General features: G+C 37.0%; 1 protein-coding gene and 1 long non-coding RNA gene across 3 annotated transcripts in view; one reads left to right on the forward strand and one right to left on the reverse strand.

Moving 5' to 3' along the window:
* Positions 1–1,623, forward strand: part of LOC110019559 — a 2,121-nt gene extending 498 nt beyond the window's left edge. The window contains exon 2 of the long non-coding RNA XR_002293464.1: positions 902–1,623. This is a non-coding gene — a long non-coding RNA (uncharacterized LOC110019559). The remainder of the gene's footprint in view (positions 1–901) is intronic.
* The window catches only part of LOC110019558 (truncated transcription factor CAULIFLOWER D-like), a 56,308-nt gene that overhangs the window by 764 nt on the left and 33,944 nt on the right, over positions 1–21,600 (reverse strand). Inside the window, exons 2-5 of one of the 2 annotated variants that reach the window (XM_020717274.1) lie at positions 17,666–17,744; positions 17,435–17,499; positions 17,253–17,352; positions 17,117–17,158 (exon numbers count right to left, since the gene is read on the reverse strand). In XM_020717274.1, coding sequence (XP_020572933.1) covers positions 17,117–17,158; positions 17,253–17,352; positions 17,435–17,499; positions 17,666–17,744 — 286 coding nt within the window. The remainder of the gene's footprint in view (positions 1–17,116; positions 17,159–17,252; positions 17,353–17,434; positions 17,500–17,665; positions 17,745–21,600) is intronic. The other variant, XM_020717273.1, reaches the window with a different exon arrangement.

Genomic DNA, 21,600 nt, shown 5'->3' on the forward strand with positions numbered 1-21,600 from the left:
ATATATATATATATATATATTTTGGCTCAGACATCACGAGCCCTGCCTTCAACTGATGTGTAAGTGTTCTTATTTTTTATCATATGTAGGGTTGTCTCTCTTGTATCTTTTTATAGCTTTTAGATATTGATTGATGATGAGGAGATCAAAACTTGGAAAAATGGATGTAGGAAAAGCGGAGAGGACTGGAAAGCTAAAATGGTGATGCCGGGAGTATTATAAAGTTTTTAAGGGAATTTAAGGCCGTGTTGGGCTGCTACTGGGATCTACGTAAAATAGGATTTAGTAAATGGGATAAATTCTGTGATGGATAAATTCTTTAATTTCATCTTTCATTTGGATTTATTAATTTCAGATTTACGTCTTAACAGAGATGGAACGCGAAAAGTGACAGAATGGGAAATATTTTGATTTAACATAGCCTTGGATTTAATTTTCATTTTTTTTTTTTGGAGTTTGGCTTGATTTAAGTTAAATGCATCCCTAAATCCTGTTAATTGTATGCTGCCAAACACCGCCTTATATTTGATTATTTTCGGGTTGAGTCAAATGGTTGTTCTCCAATATAAGATCAACTACCTTCAAATATTTGCTTATGTTGCAAAAATAAATATGATAAAAATCTTATTTTCTGTAGTATCAAACCGCGGCTTGAGTTTGTAGCAGTGCAGTGCAAACAAACTTTCTAATTGTATAGATGGTGAATTAGATAAGAACAGTGTGTTAAAAAAACCTACTTTATGGCATAAATTAGTCTCTCAACATTTGTTTACGCCGAATTTTTAGGGTAATGAAAACACATATTACAAACAAAATCCAGGATACCATTAGTCTTCTTGAAGAATTGAAATTGCATTGTTTATCAAAAATATCATCTTACATGAATTTACTATTTTACTAGTCTAACTGGATGACAATAGTACAAAGGGATGACTTGCAAAGAGTGAAAGCGTGGAAAAAGATTGTTTATTACAAGAGTTAAGATAAAGAACTGGTCTATTAAGATACTTTCTCAACATTAAAGTTGACACTGACAATATGGGATCTTTGTCTTAACTCATGTAATAACAAAATAACCGGGGCAAATTCCAATAGAGAGACACATTGAACATATTCACAAAATTTATGAAGCTCGAACAGATGTGTTGGGTTTGTGAAGCTGAAGTACCTACAAGCGATCGAGTGTCCGAGGATATGCGCCGAATTGTGGGCGCTACTCAGACGCCAGTCTATAGCGCATATGCGCCCACTTTATGTGGGTGTGCAGTAAAGTTAACGCATAGGCACCAACTTAGGCGCTCGACCCAGAGGCCTTGGCGCTTGGGCACCATGACCGGGCACCTATGCGTCCCGAGCAGTTTTCACACGATTTTGGTTTTAAGGGTCAAATTCAAGTGGCGTAAAGTGCTGACTTTCTGTGCGAGTTCTTCGACAAGTTTTTGACGAATGAAAGAAGTGCTAAAAAAGGGATTTCTGTGTTCTTGACGTACGTTTTTTGCATCGGATTACAGCATGAAGAGTTTGGAAAGTGGTCTTGTAAATTTCCTTGAGAGAGGAGAGGAAATTTGACAATATTCTCTGTGTAAACTTTTTGAATTTCATAATGAAATTTTTTGACGGTAAGCTCCTTAGTTTTTTCCCGTTCTCGGATTTTCCCACTTTAAATTCTCGGTGTTTTTCTGGTTTGTTTTGTTGTACTTTTGTTCATAAATTTGTTCTGGTTTTCTCGAATCCACGCGATCCTATTCTGTGGTGGTGTGGTTTAGATTTTCAAGTTTAAGCTTCGATGAATTATGAGAAGGGACTTCTTTGGAGAGTTTTGTTTTCTCCCAACAAGATGCAATGCTAGATCATGAATTCTATGAGAGATTAGCAGCAAACTAATATACCTTTCTCATAACATATCAAGCATAGCCTATATGATAGGTGCGGTGAGTCAATTTATGCATGGTGAATACAAAATTTTAAAAGTTGTTTGAGGGAGGCAATGGTTTGAAATTGGAGTCATATATATATGTAAGTTTTCCTAAATTTGTTAAGGATAAACTATGGACTTTTAGTTATTGTACATTCCTTAAGAGTCAATTTTGTGATATGGAGAAGAAAGATGCAAAATATAGTTGTAAGATCAAGTTCAAAAGCCGACTTCTTAGCTGTTACTATAAGTTTGTGAACTTTTATGGGTACCAATGACACTAGATGATCTCACAAATGTATGGAAAAAGCCTAAGAAGCTGTATTGGGATAATAATTTAGCAATTGACATTGCATATAACCCTATTCAACATGATTACACTAAGAATACAGTGGTAGACAGATATTTTATAAAATAATATATATAATGGATTTCTCTGTACTCAAATCTGTATTATGAGAATCAACCTGCTGTAAGTTACCTCAAGGATTGGGCGGTTGTTAGCAAGCAGAGAATGAAAACCATCCACACACTAGCTTGAAGGGGGTTAGAATTTGCAAATACAGAAGGACCGGTTATACCAAATCCTAGCCTAGCAAAAAGGGAAAACAGTGCAATTGCAACTGTGTATTTGTTGTGATTAAATGTAGACAACATTTCTAATTTATGGGATTGGGGCTTTAAAGAGTTTCCTTTTATTTTTCGCAGTCTCTCCCATGTATATTTTTATAAATTCTTTGTTCATAGAAATAAAAATTATTGTTCCTCTGTTGGTTCTAAAAATGTCCATGGAGACGCCACCTAGGAAAGAGCCGTGTAAAGTGGGAATAATTAGAAAAGACGACCAAAAAGAGGAGGAAATATCTCTTGGTATTTATTATTGTCAAAAGAGTGGCTACATGGAATTGTTTATGAAATTTCTAGTAGTCCGCACGTGCGCAGATCTCCTAAAATTTCTCTCAGAGGCTCCTTCAAAGTTCTTTCAAAAAAAGTTTCCTCATACATCATGGTAGTCACCTCTATTTATAGGTTGGGGTGGCTTGAGGTGCTCTACAAGCAACTCTACACAAGTAATAAAAATATACTATATGCAGTACATAATAAAAATAGAGATCAATATAGCTAAACGTATGACTTGCACATCTTGTCAGCCTGTTTTACTTTTGGTCGAGTCGATGAAATCCTGTTTTGATAGATTGGCTAGTCTAATCGACTATTTGATTCATAACTTGACTTGAAACTTGACACGTGCGGCACACCTCACCTTAAAAAATAGCCAAAATTTTGAGTCTATCCGTATTTCTCTTAAACAAAACAAAAAAAGAATATTATTATACTTCATCGATTAACATTTACACTTCATATATTAAATAACAAGAAATAAAAAAAGAGGCATCCATAAAAATTTGTAGTTTAAATTCTAATTATAAATATAGTTATTATTTTGACTAAAATTTTTATTGATGATTATTAATCATAATTGGGATTAAAGATAATAACAAATGAGAGAATATAGATATGATTAAAAGATAATGCATGAGAAAAAACAATTCATTATATCGATGATCTAATGAATATCAACTGGGTGACGAGAGTAATAAAAACTTTAAAATAAAAAATTCAAATGTTGATTACTTATATCCATGTTTAACTCAGGATAGTAGCATTCAAAGAGAATTATTATTGCTGAACTTATTTTTATTGTTATTGTTCGATGTTTTAATATTTTATTTTAATATCTTAGATTATTGACGTAGGGCTCTATTGAACCGAGGACTAATTTAATCGGGAAAGCTGAACCGGTATAGGGAAGATGGGTAAGGAGGCTGGCCAGCCCAATTATTTGTGTTAGGGTTGCCGCCCAAGTGCTCCTAGCTATCTATTACTATAAATATGTTCTTTTCTTTATTTATGATTAATTTTAAATTTGAGGTTTTGAAAGCCTCTGAAATAAACCTTTGCATTGGGTGGGTCAGGCTTGGCTTGACTGGGCTTACTCGGGCTTTGACTAGTCATTGCGGGTTGGGGCTGGGTTTGGCTCCGATTTCTATTCAAAAACGCATAGCCAAGCCTGCCAACACTAAATGTCGAGCCGAGTCGGGCCAACCCACAGGTCTTAAAAAGAAAATTATTTTGTTTGAAAAAAAGAAGCAAATGACCTCTCTAATCATCATGATTCACGAATAATACATTCTAAACAGTAAAGACGAAAAATGATAAATAATTTTGCATCAATTAGCTCGAGTTACAAACCAAATGTCAAATGACATGATAAAAAACAAAATATAGGGAAAAAATGGAATTAACAAACTACCAAAGATTGAAAGTAGGCATCTCCATAAAGATGACATTAAAAAGTGTGTGAACCAAACTCTAATTTCACGAACGACAAAGGTTAAACAAACTAGCCTAACTTAATTAAGGTGCATAATCAAGCTCAGTTTGTTAATTTCTCACAAAAATAATTCAAGAATGAATAAAACATTCACTTTTACTATGTATATTACCAACTAAATAAGCAAAGACAACAATAAAAAATATAGACAAAGCATTCTCTAATATTTTTATGACGAGGAAATTCTGATTCTACGCCATTTTGACAAATCCACAACACTTGTAGCCTTCTAGTTAGATTTGCTAGCCTTGCAAGCACCTCCCTAGATAAATGTAATGCCAACTAGCTATGTGATTAGCTACCCTCACAAATTCGCAATTCATCGACTATGTGATTAGCTACCCTCCCTTTAATCATGTCATCAAGAATTATATAATTCAAACTATGTCAAACTCACATTCTAATAAATTTTGAGGATTTTTTGTTTGGACCGGATTAGGTTGTGTCAGGCTTTGACTAAGTCAAAGCGGGCTCGGGTTGGGTCGACCCTGCAAAAATTCTATTTTTCTACAACCAAGTCCGCCCATTCTAAGCAGGCATACGCATAGTCTGTCGGGCCACCAGCTTCATGTGTGAAAAAATTACATGAATTTTTGTATGTTTTGTGCATTTTTTTGAATGAAATTGCACTTTAAAAAAAATGCATTTTTATGTTTTTCTTACAGGTATAACATATATTAGAAGTGGAATAAACTAGAAGAAACATGGAGCAAAAATGAAAGGATTTGGAGAATAAGACAATTGTGAAGACTGAGGTCATGACGCCAGGAATTGTGCGCTTAGGCGCCAGCCAAGTGATGGCAACCTCAAAGTGGAGGCCATGGCGCCAAGAACTAGGCGCCTAGGCGCCGACCATTTGAAGGCCAAGGTCATGGTGCCAGTTAAGTAAAATGCAACCCGAGAGGTTGGCACTTAGGCGCCAACCACTGGGCACCATGGCACCAGTCCTGGAGGCCAAGGCCATGACGGCAGAATAAAGCGGCGCCTAGGTGTCGGTACCAAAATCTAGACGGTTCAGAGCAGTTTCAGAGCGATTTCAAGATAGTTTTCAGGGAGTTATTATGAACACTTGTAGAGAGGATTCTTGCTCTCTCTCTCTCTCTCTGAATCCTTGAAACCCCAAGGAGGTGAAGGAGTCATAGGTAGAGTTAGGGTTTATAGAATTTCATTTTTCTTGAGAGATTGATGAGGAGTTTTGAGAGAAATCTGTAAGGGGATCATTTCAGCTTTGCAGGGAGCACTTAAATACATTGCTGGAGGGACTTTTCATCTCTTTTCAGAGGAGAAAAATTAAGTATTGTGGTACCATTTATTTTTTACTTACTGTAAATGCATATTTAGTGAATTTGCTTTGTTAAATGATGAGGATTTCTATGGTATTCTTCATCCAGATCCTTTACCTTTCTCTTGAGATGAATAAATAGGATTTGTAGAAAGTTAGGATGCTTATAGAATTGGTCTTAAATCGTTAATGTGTTGATTTTTTCTTCTGCACTTAATTTACTTATCATTTTGGTCAAATGATTTGTTAAAATTCGTTGTGAACCCATAATGATTTCGGAGAGCTGTGACATAAACAATTAGGAAGATCACATTGTACTAGTGGGTAAAGGAAAAGTAGTCTATAGGATAATGCAAATAGATAGTGAGATAGATTTTGATGGATATAACTTTAGGGTTTCTAGGGTGACAAACATGAACATTTAATAAGTTAAAACAAACTTACTTACGGGCTCGAAAGAGGGTAAACATGATATATGTTTCTATTTGTCATTAGCTACAATAACAATTTATATTATTCGATCCTACAATTCACTTATGCAATAACAAGAGAAATGTAGCTCTTACATCTTGATATTCATCGAACTAATTGATCTAGTTAGGTTTAGCTTTAGATTTAATGTTGTAATTTATGAGTAGTAGTTAAAAAACCGTCTTCATTGACATTCCAAAATAAGACCTAAAAGTAGTAGACTAGAACTTTTGTCTTAAAGGAGTCATGACCTCATTCTCTGTGGGATCGACAATCTGGACTCAATAAAATCTTATATTATTGAAACGATACGTACACTTGCGTGAGAAACCCCAGTGTGCAAGAACATCTAATTTTTAGAATTCAATTAAGTTGCTAGTGAGCTGATCAAGATTTCTGATGTTATTACTAGGACTTACATTATTGTAATAATCGCTGAGACAGATCAAGTTTATGGTGTCGTTGCCGATGAACGACGGTAAAGAACTGTAGGAGAAATTTAGTTGAACCTATAAGACTTAGATTTGAAACTTGTAGTGTTATTATAATGTGCTTTTAAAAAAAAATTAAAAATATTTTCGTGTGCTTGATTTGTGTGTTATCTATTATATTAGTTAAATTTTAGCATTGAATGTGTAGTTCAGGACTTACAGACCTTGAACCTTATGACTTACAACTAGAGAGAACTTTTAGGAAGATTAACGTCAGGCGAACGATGTCAAACCAAACGATTCGTGGGTGGCAACCCATGGTTGTCTGTGTTTGTTGTGAGTTGTGATTGTTTGTAGTGTATTATGTTCGTTGTATTTGTGGAGTGATCTGTTTGATGATGTTTTTGGACGTTAGGATTGTGAGTGGTTTGCTTTGATTTCAGTGTGTCACGAGGGAGGTGATTTCTTAATTTTTCGTTGTGACTAGACTCAAATTTGTTCTATGATAGTAGTTGAATTAACTAGTTCACTATGTCTCAATTTTCAAATGAAGGTGAGGATTTACTGAAGACATATTGAGTTTGGACATATGACAGGTCCATCTTAATCCTGTTACTTTCTTTATCTGACCTTATTTTCTTAAAGATGGTTCAATAAACTAGTTTGAAGAGTAACATGAGGATAACCTTACACTATTCTTATTATTGTTAGAGGTTTATACTTAAGAAGATGAGACGATACTTGAGGTTGGCGACACATGAGCCACTATATCAAGGATAATCTTGTCAATAGGCTTGGCCCTACAAAAGCATTTGAAAGTACCCAGTAGATCGGTGAAGAGATTCCGTTAGAAATTGGAAATAAGGAAGGGAGGTGTGATGAAATCAAGGAAGGGTTGATCTGATTTATTTATCAAGTTTGTGTCTTACAAGAGCAAAATAGGACCTGAGGAAGACCAAAATATTCATTTTAAAATGACCAAAACCAAATTCGGATCATGCACGAAGGCCTGGAGACCCCTGGCATTAAAATGTAAAAAGTGTAAACCATCACCAGAAAACAGGTGCCAAGACGTTGCACCCATGCTCCTTGGCGCCCGGTTCGCTAGGCGCCAGACCCACCTACTCGACTATAGTGAGCTAAACTACCCGATTTAGGTTATTTTTGCTCGATCTCTACTCAAACTCCTCTCAGGCAAATTAGAGGCGATTCTTAGGGATTCTTTTCTCCTTGCATACTGTTGCTGGTGTGATGATGTATTTTTATTTTTCTCTTCTGTATTGGATATTTTATTTGTCCTTATTGTAATTTTGAGATATTCTGGACATATGTACTGTTGTTTTATATTCCTGTGCTGATATCTATTATGATATTTAAAACCTTTCTTTAGTTTAATTTTTTCTAGCATGTTTAGTTTAAATTTACTTTCTGTTGTATATTATTCTGTCATGATGTGTACTTGTAAATATTTTTGATAGACACATATGATAGGCTATACTTCTGAGTTGTTTTTCTTTCCACTTATGTTAAATGGTACACATGTTAAAAATTAAGTTTGGGGGGAGAAAACTTTGTAAAAGCTTAATCTTATTTGTCCTCAATGGGCTTCATTTAAAATTGTTATTAATTTAAAATGACAGTTGTGGTATTTGGTTTTGGCTATAAATTACAACAATTTTAATTTTAGGGATGTATAAAGGTCTTAATTTAGATCCTATGTAAAGAGGACTGTTATAGGGTTGAGGTATTCTGTCGGAGACATGTAGAAAAATGATTTTACTATTAATTGTTAAAAAAAATTATATTTTTGAAAAAAAAATAGGATTCTTAGATTTACACATTATAAGAATTGAGTCTCTATTGAAATCTATTTTAAATTAATACTTACGATTAAAAAAAAAAGGAGAATAATGAGTTTTTAACTTTAGGGAGAGAATAGTGAAATTTAAAACTATTAAAAGTCTAACCAGATATAATAATCCTCACATAAAAGTATTAAAGATTGAAAAAAATCTTATAAAAATATATATATAAAACGTGAGAAAAAGTTTGTTGAGGAAAAACCTAATAAAAAATTTGTTTCACTTGAATCTTTTAAAAGGAAAAGACTTGAATACAATCCTAAGTTTGTTTTTATTTAAAAAAAAAGTATTTGCCAATTTTTTATAAATAGTGTTTAAGTTCTATTTTTATACTTTCTATTAATCCCTAGTTTGACAAATTACAATAATTTTTGAAGTAGATAGATAATTAGGATTCCAAATGTGAATATGGGATATTCTTACACCCTAATCCTAGGTTGATTTACTAGAATTTCACCTAATTTTTTAGGCATAATTGTAAGAAATTTTATTGAAACTCACAACCTTAAATCATCAAATCTAGTTTTTAAAGCTGAAGTGTTATTTGAGGACAAGTAACATTTAAGTTTGAGAAATTTTGATGCGTGAAAAGATTGCATGAATTTTTTTATGTTTTGTACATCTTTTTGAATGAAATTATACTTTAAAGAAAAGTATTTATATATATATTTTTTACAAGTATAACAAATAATAGGAGTGGAATGACGTAGAAGAAATATGGAGCGAAAATGAGAAGATTTGGAGAAAAATACATGTGAAGGCTGAGGACATGGCGCCTAGGCGCCAGTCAAGTAAAATGCAACCCGAGGGTTTGGCGCTTTGGCGACAACCACTGGGCGCCATGGCCCCAGTCCTGAAGGCCAAGGCCATGGTGCCAGAGTAGAGTGACGCCTAAGCGCTAGTATCTAAATCTGGATGATTCAGAGCAGTTTTCGAGCTGTTTCAAAGAAGTTTTCAAGGAGTTATTAAGAACACTTGGAGAGGGGATTCTTTCCCTCTCTCTCTTTATGAACCCTTGGAAATCCCAACAAGGCCAAGGAGTCGTAGGTAGATATAAGGTTTGTAGATTTTCATTTTCTTGTGAGATTGGCGAGGTATTTTGAGAGAAATCTTTAAGGGGGTCATTTCATCATTGCAGAGAGCACTTGGATACATTGTTGGAGGGACTTTTCTTCTCTTTTCAGATGAGAAAAACTATGTATTATGTTACTATTTGTCTTTTACTTATTGTAAACACATAGTGAATTTGCTTTGTTAAATGATAAGATTTCTATGATGTTCTTCATTTTTTATGAGTAGATTTTCTTTACCTTTTTCTTGTGTGAATAAGTGATTTGTAAGAAGTTATGATGCTTATAGAATTGGTTTTAAATCATTAAAGCTATGGTTTTTCCTTCTGCACTTAATTTATTTATAGTTCTGGCAAAATAATTCGTTGTGAATCCATAATGACTCGCGAGAGCTATGACATGAACAACTAGGAAGATCACTTTTCCTTCTGCACTTAATTTATTTATAGTTCTGGCCAAATAATTCGTTGTGAATCCATAATGACTCGGGAGAGCTATGACATGAACAACTAGGAAGATCACATTTTACTAGTGGGTAAAGTAAAAATAGAGGGCAATACAAACATATAGAGAGATAGGTTTTGATGGATATAACTTGGGGGTTTTTAGGGTGACATATAGGAACATTTACTAAGTTAAAACAAACTTTTTTACACACTCTGAAGAGGGTAAACAAGATATATGCTCCTATTTGTCACTATTCACAATTGTAATTCATAGTATTCGATCCTACAATCCACTCATGCAATCACAAGAGAAAGGGAGCTCTTACATCTTGATATTCAGCGAATCAATTGATCTATTTAGATTTAGTTTTAAACTTAGTGTTGTAATTTAGGAGTAGTTGTTAGAAAATCCCTCAATTGACATTCTAAACTAAGACCTATAAGTAGTAGACTAAAACTTTTTCTTAAAGGAATCATTACCTCATTCTCTGTGGGATTGATAATCCGGACTCAATAGTAACCTTTATTTTTGAAACGATACGTATATTTGTGTGAGAAGCCCCAGTTTGCAGGAAGATCCAATTTTAAGAATTCAATTAAGTTGCTAGTGAGCTGATCAAGATTTATGATCCAATTACTAGGATTTACATTGTTGTGATAATCGTTGGGGAGGATCACAGTCCAACGCTATGCCCAGGTCTACTCTGACATTTTTTTTCCTTTCTAGGGATTTATCCGACGGCGAGAAAGTGTTCCGGCTATAACTCATCACGGAGTGGTGTGTATCTTTTTTTTACTGTTGTCGTCGCCTTCATCCATCCCTCCCCACAAGCTGTCGTTAACCCCTTTCCTCCCCCATACAACCCAACTATACCTTCCCTTACCTTGCAGTCCAGCCACACTCCCCTTTTCCCCTCCCCACCATAACTCAGCCAGCTCTCCTCCCTCCCTGCTTATAACCACTCCAAACTAGTCCTCCTCCACCAGTTTTGCTCCTTCCCGTAACTGCCATATACCATTCCACCAAATTCACCCATCCAACCTCTTAGTTGCCCCTTCGACCAGCAAACCCTCTATCGCTGTCTCTACCTCACCCATTCCTTCACCAATTTCGCTCCTTCCTACATGTAACTGCCATATACCATTCCACCAAAATTCACCCATCCAACCTCTCAGTTGCCCCTCGGGCCACTATACCCTCAGTTGTTATCACTACCTCACCCATCCCTTCCTGTTGCTCAGCCACCTCCTTCACCCTAGCCCTAGTTTGGGTCTATGGTTGTCCCCTTTCGTTGTTATGTTCTATTGTCGTATCTTTTGGTTGTAATTCTATTTAATTTCAGTAATAAAATTGCAATTACGTTGTTATTTTGGTTAACTCCAGTATCAATTAGTAGCAGAGCTAGCCCAATCGTAATCTTATCCTAGGGTTTCTTAACATCTGCCTTACTCAAACCACCCCCACCAAAAATTTTCTTTTCTATCCTTAACCACATCGTCCAATCCTTAAATTCTAATCATTCTACCAAGGAGATACATGTCATAACCTTCCGAGATGAGATACAAAGAGAAATCTATCGGCTTCAGCAGAGGCTTGCTGAAACTGATGATGAAACTTAGGGGAAATTACTCTTGGTTGTGATCGGGAAAGTCGAAGAGGAGAAAGGGACGAGGACTGGAATCCCTTGCATACAGACGAGTTCAGTGATGAGGAAGACAAGCCCCGACGCTTTGGAATTCAATATCAAAATAGGCCAAGAGAAGAGGCTACATGTGGAGGATATAAGGATTTTGGTATTAAAGTGGATCTTCCTGAGTTTGATGGAGTTATGGATCCAAAAAATTTTATCAAATGACTGCAGTCAGTTGAGAGAATCTTCTACAATGAGGTGTCAGAAGACAAATGAGTGAAGCTTGCAGCCATCAAATTGAGGAAGAAAGTCTCCTTGTGGTGGGAAAACTTGTAGAGGCAGGGAGAGAGAGAGCAATGACAAAATTACTAGATGAGAGAATGAGGAAAGAGTTGCAAAGAACATACGTACCTCATTATCGTCAGAATATGCTTCTAAAACTTCACCTTATATAACAAAGAGACCTATCAGTGAAGTTTACGACACAATTTAACTAGTTGCAGATGAAGTCAATTGGTTGAGCCAAAGGAACATACCAAAGTTTGTTTTCTGAGTTGAAGCCTGCTCTCAGCAATGTCGTGTAGTTATAACTTTATTGGTCATTTGGAGATTTCCAGACCTTAGCTCTGAAGGTGGAAGGACAACATAAACAAAACAATCAACCACCACCAGTTAGGCAACCACTTGCAATTGGAGACACTAGCAGGAGCATGCCTTGGAGAGTTGAGAAAATTGATTCAGATAAGGACAGAGTCATCTCAAGTGAGAAGAAGCGCGAGAAGAGTAACACGCCTTCTACAATTCCCGTTCGAAAATGCTTTAGATGCCATGGATTTTGGCACATTGCCTCCAACTGCCTGACGAGTTGAGTTGTGTTTTTTACTGAGCAGGGTGCCGTGGAGTTTGTTAGCTGACGAGTTGAGTTGTGTTTTTTACTGAGCAGGGTGTCGTGGAACAAGAAGACAACTGAGGAACATGGTGATGTCTATCATCTTCCACCAGGTGAGGGTGAGATGCTCGTGTTTCAACGAGTCATACAGACTGAGGATACAAGGGGTCTGCAGTAGCTTCTCTTCAACATATTCTACACCTATTGCATTGTGAACGAGAATGTATGCAGTCTCATTATTGATGGAGGGAGCAACAAGAACATGGCGTATATGCAGTGATGGATAAATTGGGTTTTATGACTTAGATGCATTCCTAACCATATTCTCTGGCGTGGTTGAAGAAGAAGAAGCATTGAACAAAGGTGGCTAGTGAAGTTTTTGATTGAGAGATAACTGCGGGATTAGGTGTGCCGTGACGTGGTACCCATGGATTCCTGTCATCTATTTTGGGAAGATAATGACAATTTGATTGTGGAACTCAACATGATGAATTCAGAAACACTATATTCTCTATCAGAGAGGGGAAGCATATCGTCCTCTTTCTTTGGCGAAGCCCGAGATCACATGTGTCCTTGGTAGCAGAGCAACGTCGATGAAACTAGTTTTGGTGATGAAAGAGGATGATAGGACTGAGACACCAATTCTAAACATTAGAGAATCAAGATAGAGCATTTCAATACATCATGGTCGATACCTCACCGTCATGGCCATCACCTAAGGGAGGTTCAGGTTACTCTCATTTTGGATCAAGTTGAACTGACCTTGGATTACTTTGGGAGGATTCAGTAGTCTATGCATGACACTCAAACCCAACTCAGCTCCGTAGTGAACCTCCAAAAGGGTGGAGCAATGTGGATGTATGCTTGCAAGTGGGAAAAAATTCTCAGGTGTTTTGGGTGATGGTGCAGTGGCCAGTTAGATTCAGGTGCATCTCAGACCACAGTAGAAGAATTTTCAGTCCCGGAAGCTTACGATTACTTTGTCATCGTCAACGTGCATCCAGAAGCTTCCACGAATGATGTTGAGTTTCCCTCAACCCCGGGAGACTGATCCAGGGCTCCGAAGACTAATCCAACTAGGAAAGATCAGGAAGGGGGGCAAGGGAGCCAACCGACTCAATTATTTGGGTTAGAGTTGCCAGCCAAGTGCTCCTAGCTATCTATTATTATAAATAAATTCTTTTCTTTATTTAATGTTAGTTTTGGCTTTGAGTTTTTTGTAAGTACATCCTCTTACATCTCTTTTTTCTTTCTAGGGTTGTATCCAACGGGCGAGAATATGTTCTGGCTGTAACTCATCCTAAGGTATTGTGTATATTTCCTTCACTATTTTTGCCACCTTCACCTATCCCTTCCTGGTGGTTGTAGTTAACCCCTTTTGTTACGTTAACTACCACCAAACCTTCCACTAAATTCACCCATCCAACCTCTTAGCTGCCCCATCTAACCACTAAACCCTCTATCGCTGCCTTAACCACATCCATCCCTTTTTGTTACCCAGCCACCACCTTCTCCCTAGCTTTAGTTTGGGTGTATGGTTGTCCCTATTGTTATGTCTTATTACCCATTGTGTGGGTTGTAATCCTATTTAATTTCAGTAATAAAATTTCAATTTTGTTGTTGTTTTGGTTAACTCCGGTGTCACTTATTTTGATAATTTAATCTATGTATAAACCATCTTAGTTCATAATTTGATATTAGGATATTAACATGTTCTAATTTTATGTAATTTATTATACTTAGTATGGTAAACTATTTTTTAATGTATTGATAAATTAAATTATTAATAAATTATTTCTTATTTCACACTTTATAATTTATGTAATATTTATTATTTTATATAATTTTTTTTAAATTGTGGCTTACGCCTTAAAGTGTCTTGTGGCTTGCGCCTTGTCTAACATATGAAAAATGCCTCAATACCTGATTGCGTAATTTTAATCATTAGAGGTATAGCATAATTTCAAGAAAGTTTTACTTATATACTACTTAGAAGTCTAATAAGTTTGGGTTTGTTTTACAATTCAATTCATGTTCAATGAGCTTATGAGTGGAAATGATCTATTTACCAACGTGCTGATTGTTGTTGGGGAACCGAACTTTAATGAGTTTGCATCTGGAGAAGTCGTCCCTTCTCTAGCTGAAGTGCCAAAGAAGGTGATGTTGGAGCTTTCTCACTGGATCGAGGCATCAACCTAACAAACACTGGATTTTGTGCCTTGTGGAATGCTCGCGATAGTGGGAGTGACGAGCTGCTCGTTAAAAACTTAATTTTGTTAGAAATCTATTTATGTGTTATTTTAGTGGAGCTTTCACATTTCTAGTGACGAGCTGCTTGTTAGAAATCTATTCGTGTTTTTTTTTTTTGCTTGAGACTTTACTTTTTTTGTGTTATTGAGATATTATATTACATGTTTTACTCTAAAAAGTGTTGTATTTTCTTCTCTTTGCAAGTGGTGTCTGTATCTTGCTCATGAATATGTGGTGAAACCTCCTTGCCTCTTTTACATCATCATTTAGCTCTTTCTATTGTTTCCAGTCGGTAAATCGTAGAACGACGCTTATCCCAAAAATACCGCCGAAATTGCATATTATTATTCCCTTGTCATTCCAAAATCACCTCCTTATTAAAAACCGCTTCCCAAATGCCTTTTAGGAGCTATAGGAAGGTATCATATGGTATCAGAGTCTAATAAATCCTAAATTTTCAGAAATTTGTTCTTTTTGCACCTAAACTAAGAATCCATACATCCTAATCTAACACTCCCACCAAAAAAAAATTTTCCCAAAATTATCTACCTAGCCCTAGCTCTAACCCTAACCTTAAACCATATCTTTATTTTCTGTTAAATCTTCCATTAGAAGAACAAGACATCATGTCACCAAGGAAAAACCTGTAACGAGGTGTTCAGGAATTCACCATGGAGGACATGCATCATGAAATCCTCCAACTACAACATTCTTGTCGCCTTTGAGATGAGACAATCTAGTGATGTCGCCCACTACCACAACAACGACTCGGCAGATCAAGTGGAAGTGAAATTGATACCAGAGTTAACCCGAAGCACAATAATGGAATCAACTATTATTAAATAAAGTGATTGGCGTTACAATCAAGACTCAAACGAAAACGAAAACACAACAAAACACCAATATTTGGCTAGTGTCGAGTAGGAATACCATGGACAGTTGTACCGAAGCTTGGTGGTTGGTGGTTGAGCAGGGAAGAGATGGTGGTGGATGGTTGGAGATATTGAAGGGTTGGGTGTCTGGCGAATGTAAATAGGAAGAATGGGAGGGGGTGGCTGTTGGAACCAGGTAAGGGAGGCGAGGGTTAGCGGTTGGAATAAGGAGAAAGGAAGGTGGCCGACTACTGGAAATAGGGTGAAGGTAAAGATTGGGGCCAACAATTGGAATAGAGAGAAGGGAAGATTGTCGGCGGCTTGAAACTGGGAAAAGGTGACGGTTGGGACCGATGGCCGGAACGGGAAAAAGGGAGGTGTGGAGGGAATCGTAGAGATAATCACCATTTCGAAGCAGGATACAGGCGGAGTCCCACCTGTAACTGAGTATGTAGTGCCTCTCGCTGTGCGTGCTCCAAGACATCCATAATCATTAGTATTGTTTGCTCCTTAATCTCATTCATTTGTTGCACCATGAATGCACTTAATTACGTGGTTCTACTTCATGAACAACTTGTCTAGTCTGTGGCATATCTACGCTCACTACACCTCCGAGAATATTCGATCCTGAAATATATGTGAATACACCACCTAGAAAGGCCATGTAATGAGGGAAAAAAAAAAAAAAAAAAGATAACCAAGGAGAAGAAAGAAACCTCTTGGGATTTAATTACTGTCAAAATATTGGTTACATGAAATTATTTATAGAATCTCCAGGAGTCGCAACTTCCCAAGATCCCCCAAAATAGCTCTCCAAGGCTTCTTCAAAGTTCTGTTAAAAAAATCTCCTCATACATCATTACGATCACCTCTATTTATAGTTTGAGCTTGCTCGATGTACGCTACACACAATGCTATACAAGAAATAAAAATATATTGTACACATCACCAAATAAAAGTACGAATCCATATAGCCAAATACCTGACATGCATCGTCAGCTTGTTCAGCCCATGGGTGAGTCAACGAAGTCGACCTGACTTCCTGGGAGAACTCGCAGCAGAATCTGCTGTAGATGACTGACTGAATTAGTTGGTCCAGATTATGTATCAAATTGACAGATCGAGAGCTTAACCGAGGTGTCTGGCCAAATTGTGCCACTGAATTGTCTAGTTGGGTGTTTTTTTTGGATCGCTACCTGACTGAACCCGACTCAAATCTGGTTAAGGGTTTTTGCTATACATCCCTAGAATTTGCCAGGTGCACTGTGAGGAAATTATGAAAAAAATGGAAAATGAAGATTCTAATTCCAACTTCAAATAATACTTGGGAAGCTATATGGATGTTCAAATACGCTATAAATTTCTTTTTTTTTTCCTATTTTGCGCATTCAATGAAAAACATCATTCATTTCAGATCTTCCATGCTAGTTGCACCTAAGAAGCATACGTGCCGCTCAATACATGCTAGATTCAGCACACTAATCTGGCAAAATTTGAATCCAGATGTAAGACCTAAGCCCGTGTTTGAGGGGATTTGATTGTAAGAAAGGTACTTTAATCTTAAAAATAAACGAATGAAGAAGATAAGAACAAAAAACTTGCCTTTCTCTGAAACTCTGTTATGCAATTAAGGAGTAGCTGGATCTGCATGAGAATGATAGATACACACAGCCTGGAGATTCAACTTGATGCAAAAATTTGTACATCTAAAATTCGAGTATTGAAGTGAATGATTTACCCTTTGGGTTCTTATAAGCTTCAGAGCAGTTTCAAGCTGCTGCTCCAAGTGTTGAAGCTCTTTAATGCTTAGACTGTCTAGCTGCTCACCCATGAGATGGCTAAAATAATCTCAGCAAAGCTCACAAGTTAGCAAAACAATGAATTCATAGCTGCAAGGTTTTCTTAATACAAAATGCCTACCTTCGGCTTTTCTGCAATGCTTCAATCTTATTCTTAAGCTTTCCGTATTCATTGCATATGTCCCCCTTCGAGAAACAAAAAAGGTTGCAGAAAGCTATAAATGTAACTGTTTTTTAGTTATTTCTGTAGAAGTGTAAACAGATAGGGATATCTTACTAGACCGGTTAGCAACCAAATAAAAGGTCCAGATATATTTAAGTTGCTGATAACAACATGGGAGCTGATCCATACCTGTGACTCCGGTTCTGTAATCTGGAGCGCTTTTTCGGCATAGCAGTACCGCTCATAACGGTCAAGAATCCTATCCATGCTAAGTAGCACGGCAAACATAGACCAGCATCATAAGTACACTTACCCAAACTACTTGGGCACATTTCAAGCTTCATAATGTTTCAAATTTCAACAATACAAAAATATGATATAAACAACCAACAAGTTATCTCTCACTCTCTCTCTCTTGCGGATGATTTACATGCATAACACTCAATATTTACATATCTAACAACTAAACCAAAATGCCACATTACCTATGCATTAAAAGGTGCACTTCACTTTTTAGAAGTTATAATAATGTTATTGGTGTTTAGATATTTAAATATATAGCAATTGGAGTGGTATGCATGTAAATGCCCCATGTGTATATATGCATATATGCGTGCACACATACAAATGCATGTTTTGGACCGAATTGGTTACGATTTACATGTCTTGGCATAACATATAATCGGTTCAAATTCATTAAGTTGCAAATTGATCTGGCTTAAGCCGAGCTAACATATATTTTGTGTGTGACCGCACAGAAAGCCTAGGCTGAATACAGCCAGGATTTGCTTGCTCTCAACGCATGCCAGTTCTGTAGAACATCTTTGCCACATTCACTTAATAACTAGATTTTTTAGATTTGGTTCTACAATGCAATTCAGTTAATGCTCAGTTTCCCGTTTGAATCAGTAAACGAACAAAAGCCTTCTTTATCTACTTGCCAATGTTAACAATGCAAAAGCCAACCTTGAACTACATGTTCATATAAAACGTGTAACGAACTAAACCAAAACACAATACTGAACCATGAACCCACCAATCCGTACTCCATGATTGATTCAACCCAGCTATTCAACTAGGGCTGTAAACGAGCTGAGCTTGAGCGAGCTCGGGCTTGGCTCGTGTTCGGCTCGTTTGAAACTGCTCGTGTCCGAAATCGGCTCGTGAACAGTGTGTTCGTGTTCGGCTCGATTTAAATATTCATCTTCGTGTTCGGCTTGAAATTGAATCTTTAAAATTAAATTGAAAAAAATAAATGTAAAGTGTTGGATTCGAATCTGGACCAAATGTATGCAAAAGAAGACATTAACCACATTATTTATATAAATAATATATGTAATGTATTATTATATAATAAAAATAAATTTTTTTATTTCGAGTTAAAACGAGCCGAACACAAGCTACTTAACGAATCGAACACGAGTTGTTCGCAAACAACGAGCTTTTTTGACCACCCTATATTCGACTTATTGGACCAGCCATCACCCTTTCCCATCACCTCCTCTTCCATGATCAAAGCAGAGATCTCAACCTTTTTTTTTATTTCTTCCTTGTCTGAATCCTGATTTATTGGAGACAAAAGATAGGGCATTATAGACCTGTCTATCATCTCAACCACTGCTAGCCTCCATCTCCTTTTGCTGAGAGCCCGCAACAATGCAACCATTGCGCTTCTTCTTTCCTTCCGCTATGAGTTTCTTCCACACCAAAATTTCAACTATAGTCTCATTTTTACTTCGCTGCTTCGGAATGCTAGACAAGCATTCTTTACTCCTTTCTGCATTTTTTTATTAAAGTAGCAAGGCATTAAGGAAGAGAAATCACCAATTTCATTGTCTCTATTGGCTTCCGCATGCCAATGTTAATCCTGAAGAAATCTACTGAAAGGTCATCTCGGCCAATTGAAAGCCATCTAGCAGACTGAAGGCTCCAATTAGACGATCGAAGGCCAGTTAGACGACCGACAACCAATCAAATGATCAAAAGAAATCCAACCAACCGAAGGGTTTTTAGATGAGCGAAGGCCAGTCAGACAGCTGACGACCAGTCAGACGATTGAAAGCCATCCAGTTGACTGAACGGTTGTTGCACAACATGTTCTGATATGTTAAAAAACCAAAATACCCTATACAATCCCCTAAAGCATGAATAAAACATGTAATTTTATATGTTTCTCTTTATCTCTTATAAATAGGGGGACTGGATCATGTATTGGAGGCTTTTTGTGCTCTTTTTTATCATGAGTTGTCCTGACCTCTCCCTTTCTTCTTAAATCGCAAACATTTAATGTATAAAATGAGTCACAAGGGCCCAAAAATACCACAGTTTGCTCGGGGCAAATCGCTTTGCACCCTCTTCTACCCTTTCTCTCTTTCTTTCTTCTGCATTACACTCTATTCCTTGGGTGATTCGCAGGACAAATCTAGATTCAACATTCTGAAAGGTGCTATGAGCATTGATCATTCTACCAACAAGAAGATGAGCGGCATAATGAGAAGAACTAAAGATTAAGTTTGATCAGGTCAGTTCAGGTCCTAATTGATGCAAAGAGAACGACCATAAGTCCAAGAGCCGAAAAATCACGTTTCTGTCGTCTTCCGAGCGGCTTTGTCTTAGAGGCAAAAATTGCAACAAAAAATGGGTAGTCGGCTCCCAACGACCGATAAGCCCCTCTAGGGGAAAGCTAACCATTAGCATCTCGTTGGAGCTAGATCAACATCGGTTAACTGAGACCTAGTTTGAAGATAAAAAGGCGTTATAATTTCAAATATCTCATTTTGTCTGAAAAATATTTAAACTTTTGTAATTGTGTTTTTCTAGGTTCGATTAAGACTCGAAGAGTTCCCACGCGTCTACATTTAAGCCAACATTTGACAAACTCAAACCTGATTAAAGTGAACACTGGTGCAAGGTGTCCAATAGGCATTAAAATAATAATAGACCCTCAACGCTAAGCATAAAAAAGCTGTCTCTAAATTCGCACAGATAAAGTTCTGAAGGTGGTTCCATGCCTAGTAACTAAAAGCTTTGCGAATGATATGACACAAAACATCTTAGTAGCCAATTTCGACGATTATTCTCATGAAGGGAGTGATAAGATTTACTCAAGACCTGAGGAAAGAAGCGAACCAATCGAGACGATCGACAGAAAACATCCCAAATGCATCGAAAACGTTTCGACTTCTTAGAAAACATCCCAAACGTGTGTGTGTACGGGTCGTGTACTTTACCTTTTAGAGCTCTCGTCCCTTTTTTTTTCTTTTTCCACTTACCTCTGCTGTTGTTTCTCCTTTTCTGCCTAACACAATAGACTCCATGGTTCAATCCACTTACCTCTGCTGTTGTTTCTCCTTTTCTGCCCAACACAATAGACTCCATGGCTCAAAAATACTTGTTGACCTCAACCAGGTCTAGTGTCTCATCTTTGATAGCCTAGGATCTAGTCATAGGACTTTCCTGTTAATTATTCCTAGAAAACTAGAAGGGGAACCCTCATCTTTATAATCTATAAACTCTTCTTGCTCAACTTAGAGTTCCCTATATTGGTCATAACCTCTAGCACTTAGTAGGTGGGGTCAATATAGAGTAGCTCGAGATAAGTTCCCATAGGACTATTTGACCTTAAGGTTGTCCCCGGATGTTGGTCCGGAGTTGTTCACTCACTTGCACTCATTATTGCTCACTTTCACCTCATTTATAACCCTCAAATCAAATCAAAATTACTCTGAGCTTTTTCCAAACACTTCGTGACGACCATCCACGCCATCCTGATTAATTGAGCTCGAACCCAAGTTTTGATGAAAATCAAATTTTGACGCGTTTTTGACCCGATTGTCGGCGATGTTGCCTAAACAACTTCGGATGGCGAAACGGACTGCGCCGACACGCCTGAAACTTTGATTTTGTCTAGGTAAGACGTTTGTTTCACTGCGACGACGTGCCTGGGAGGAAATGAATAAAATGAGTATTATAATAATAATAATAACAATATTATTGTTGTTATTATTATTATTGTTTTATATCTAATATATCCCTCTCCCTAATCCCTCTGAGACCTGCGAGCCTTAGCCCTAATTCTCTCGCTCGCTCGGCCCGTCTCTCGCCCGTCCCTTTGAACTCCCGCG

This window comes from Phalaenopsis equestris, unplaced genomic scaffold (genome assembly GCF_001263595.1).
Source record: "Phalaenopsis equestris unplaced genomic scaffold, ASM126359v1 Scaffold000061, whole genome shotgun sequence".
NCBI classification, from domain to species: domain Eukaryota; kingdom Viridiplantae; phylum Streptophyta; class Magnoliopsida; order Asparagales; family Orchidaceae; genus Phalaenopsis; species Phalaenopsis equestris.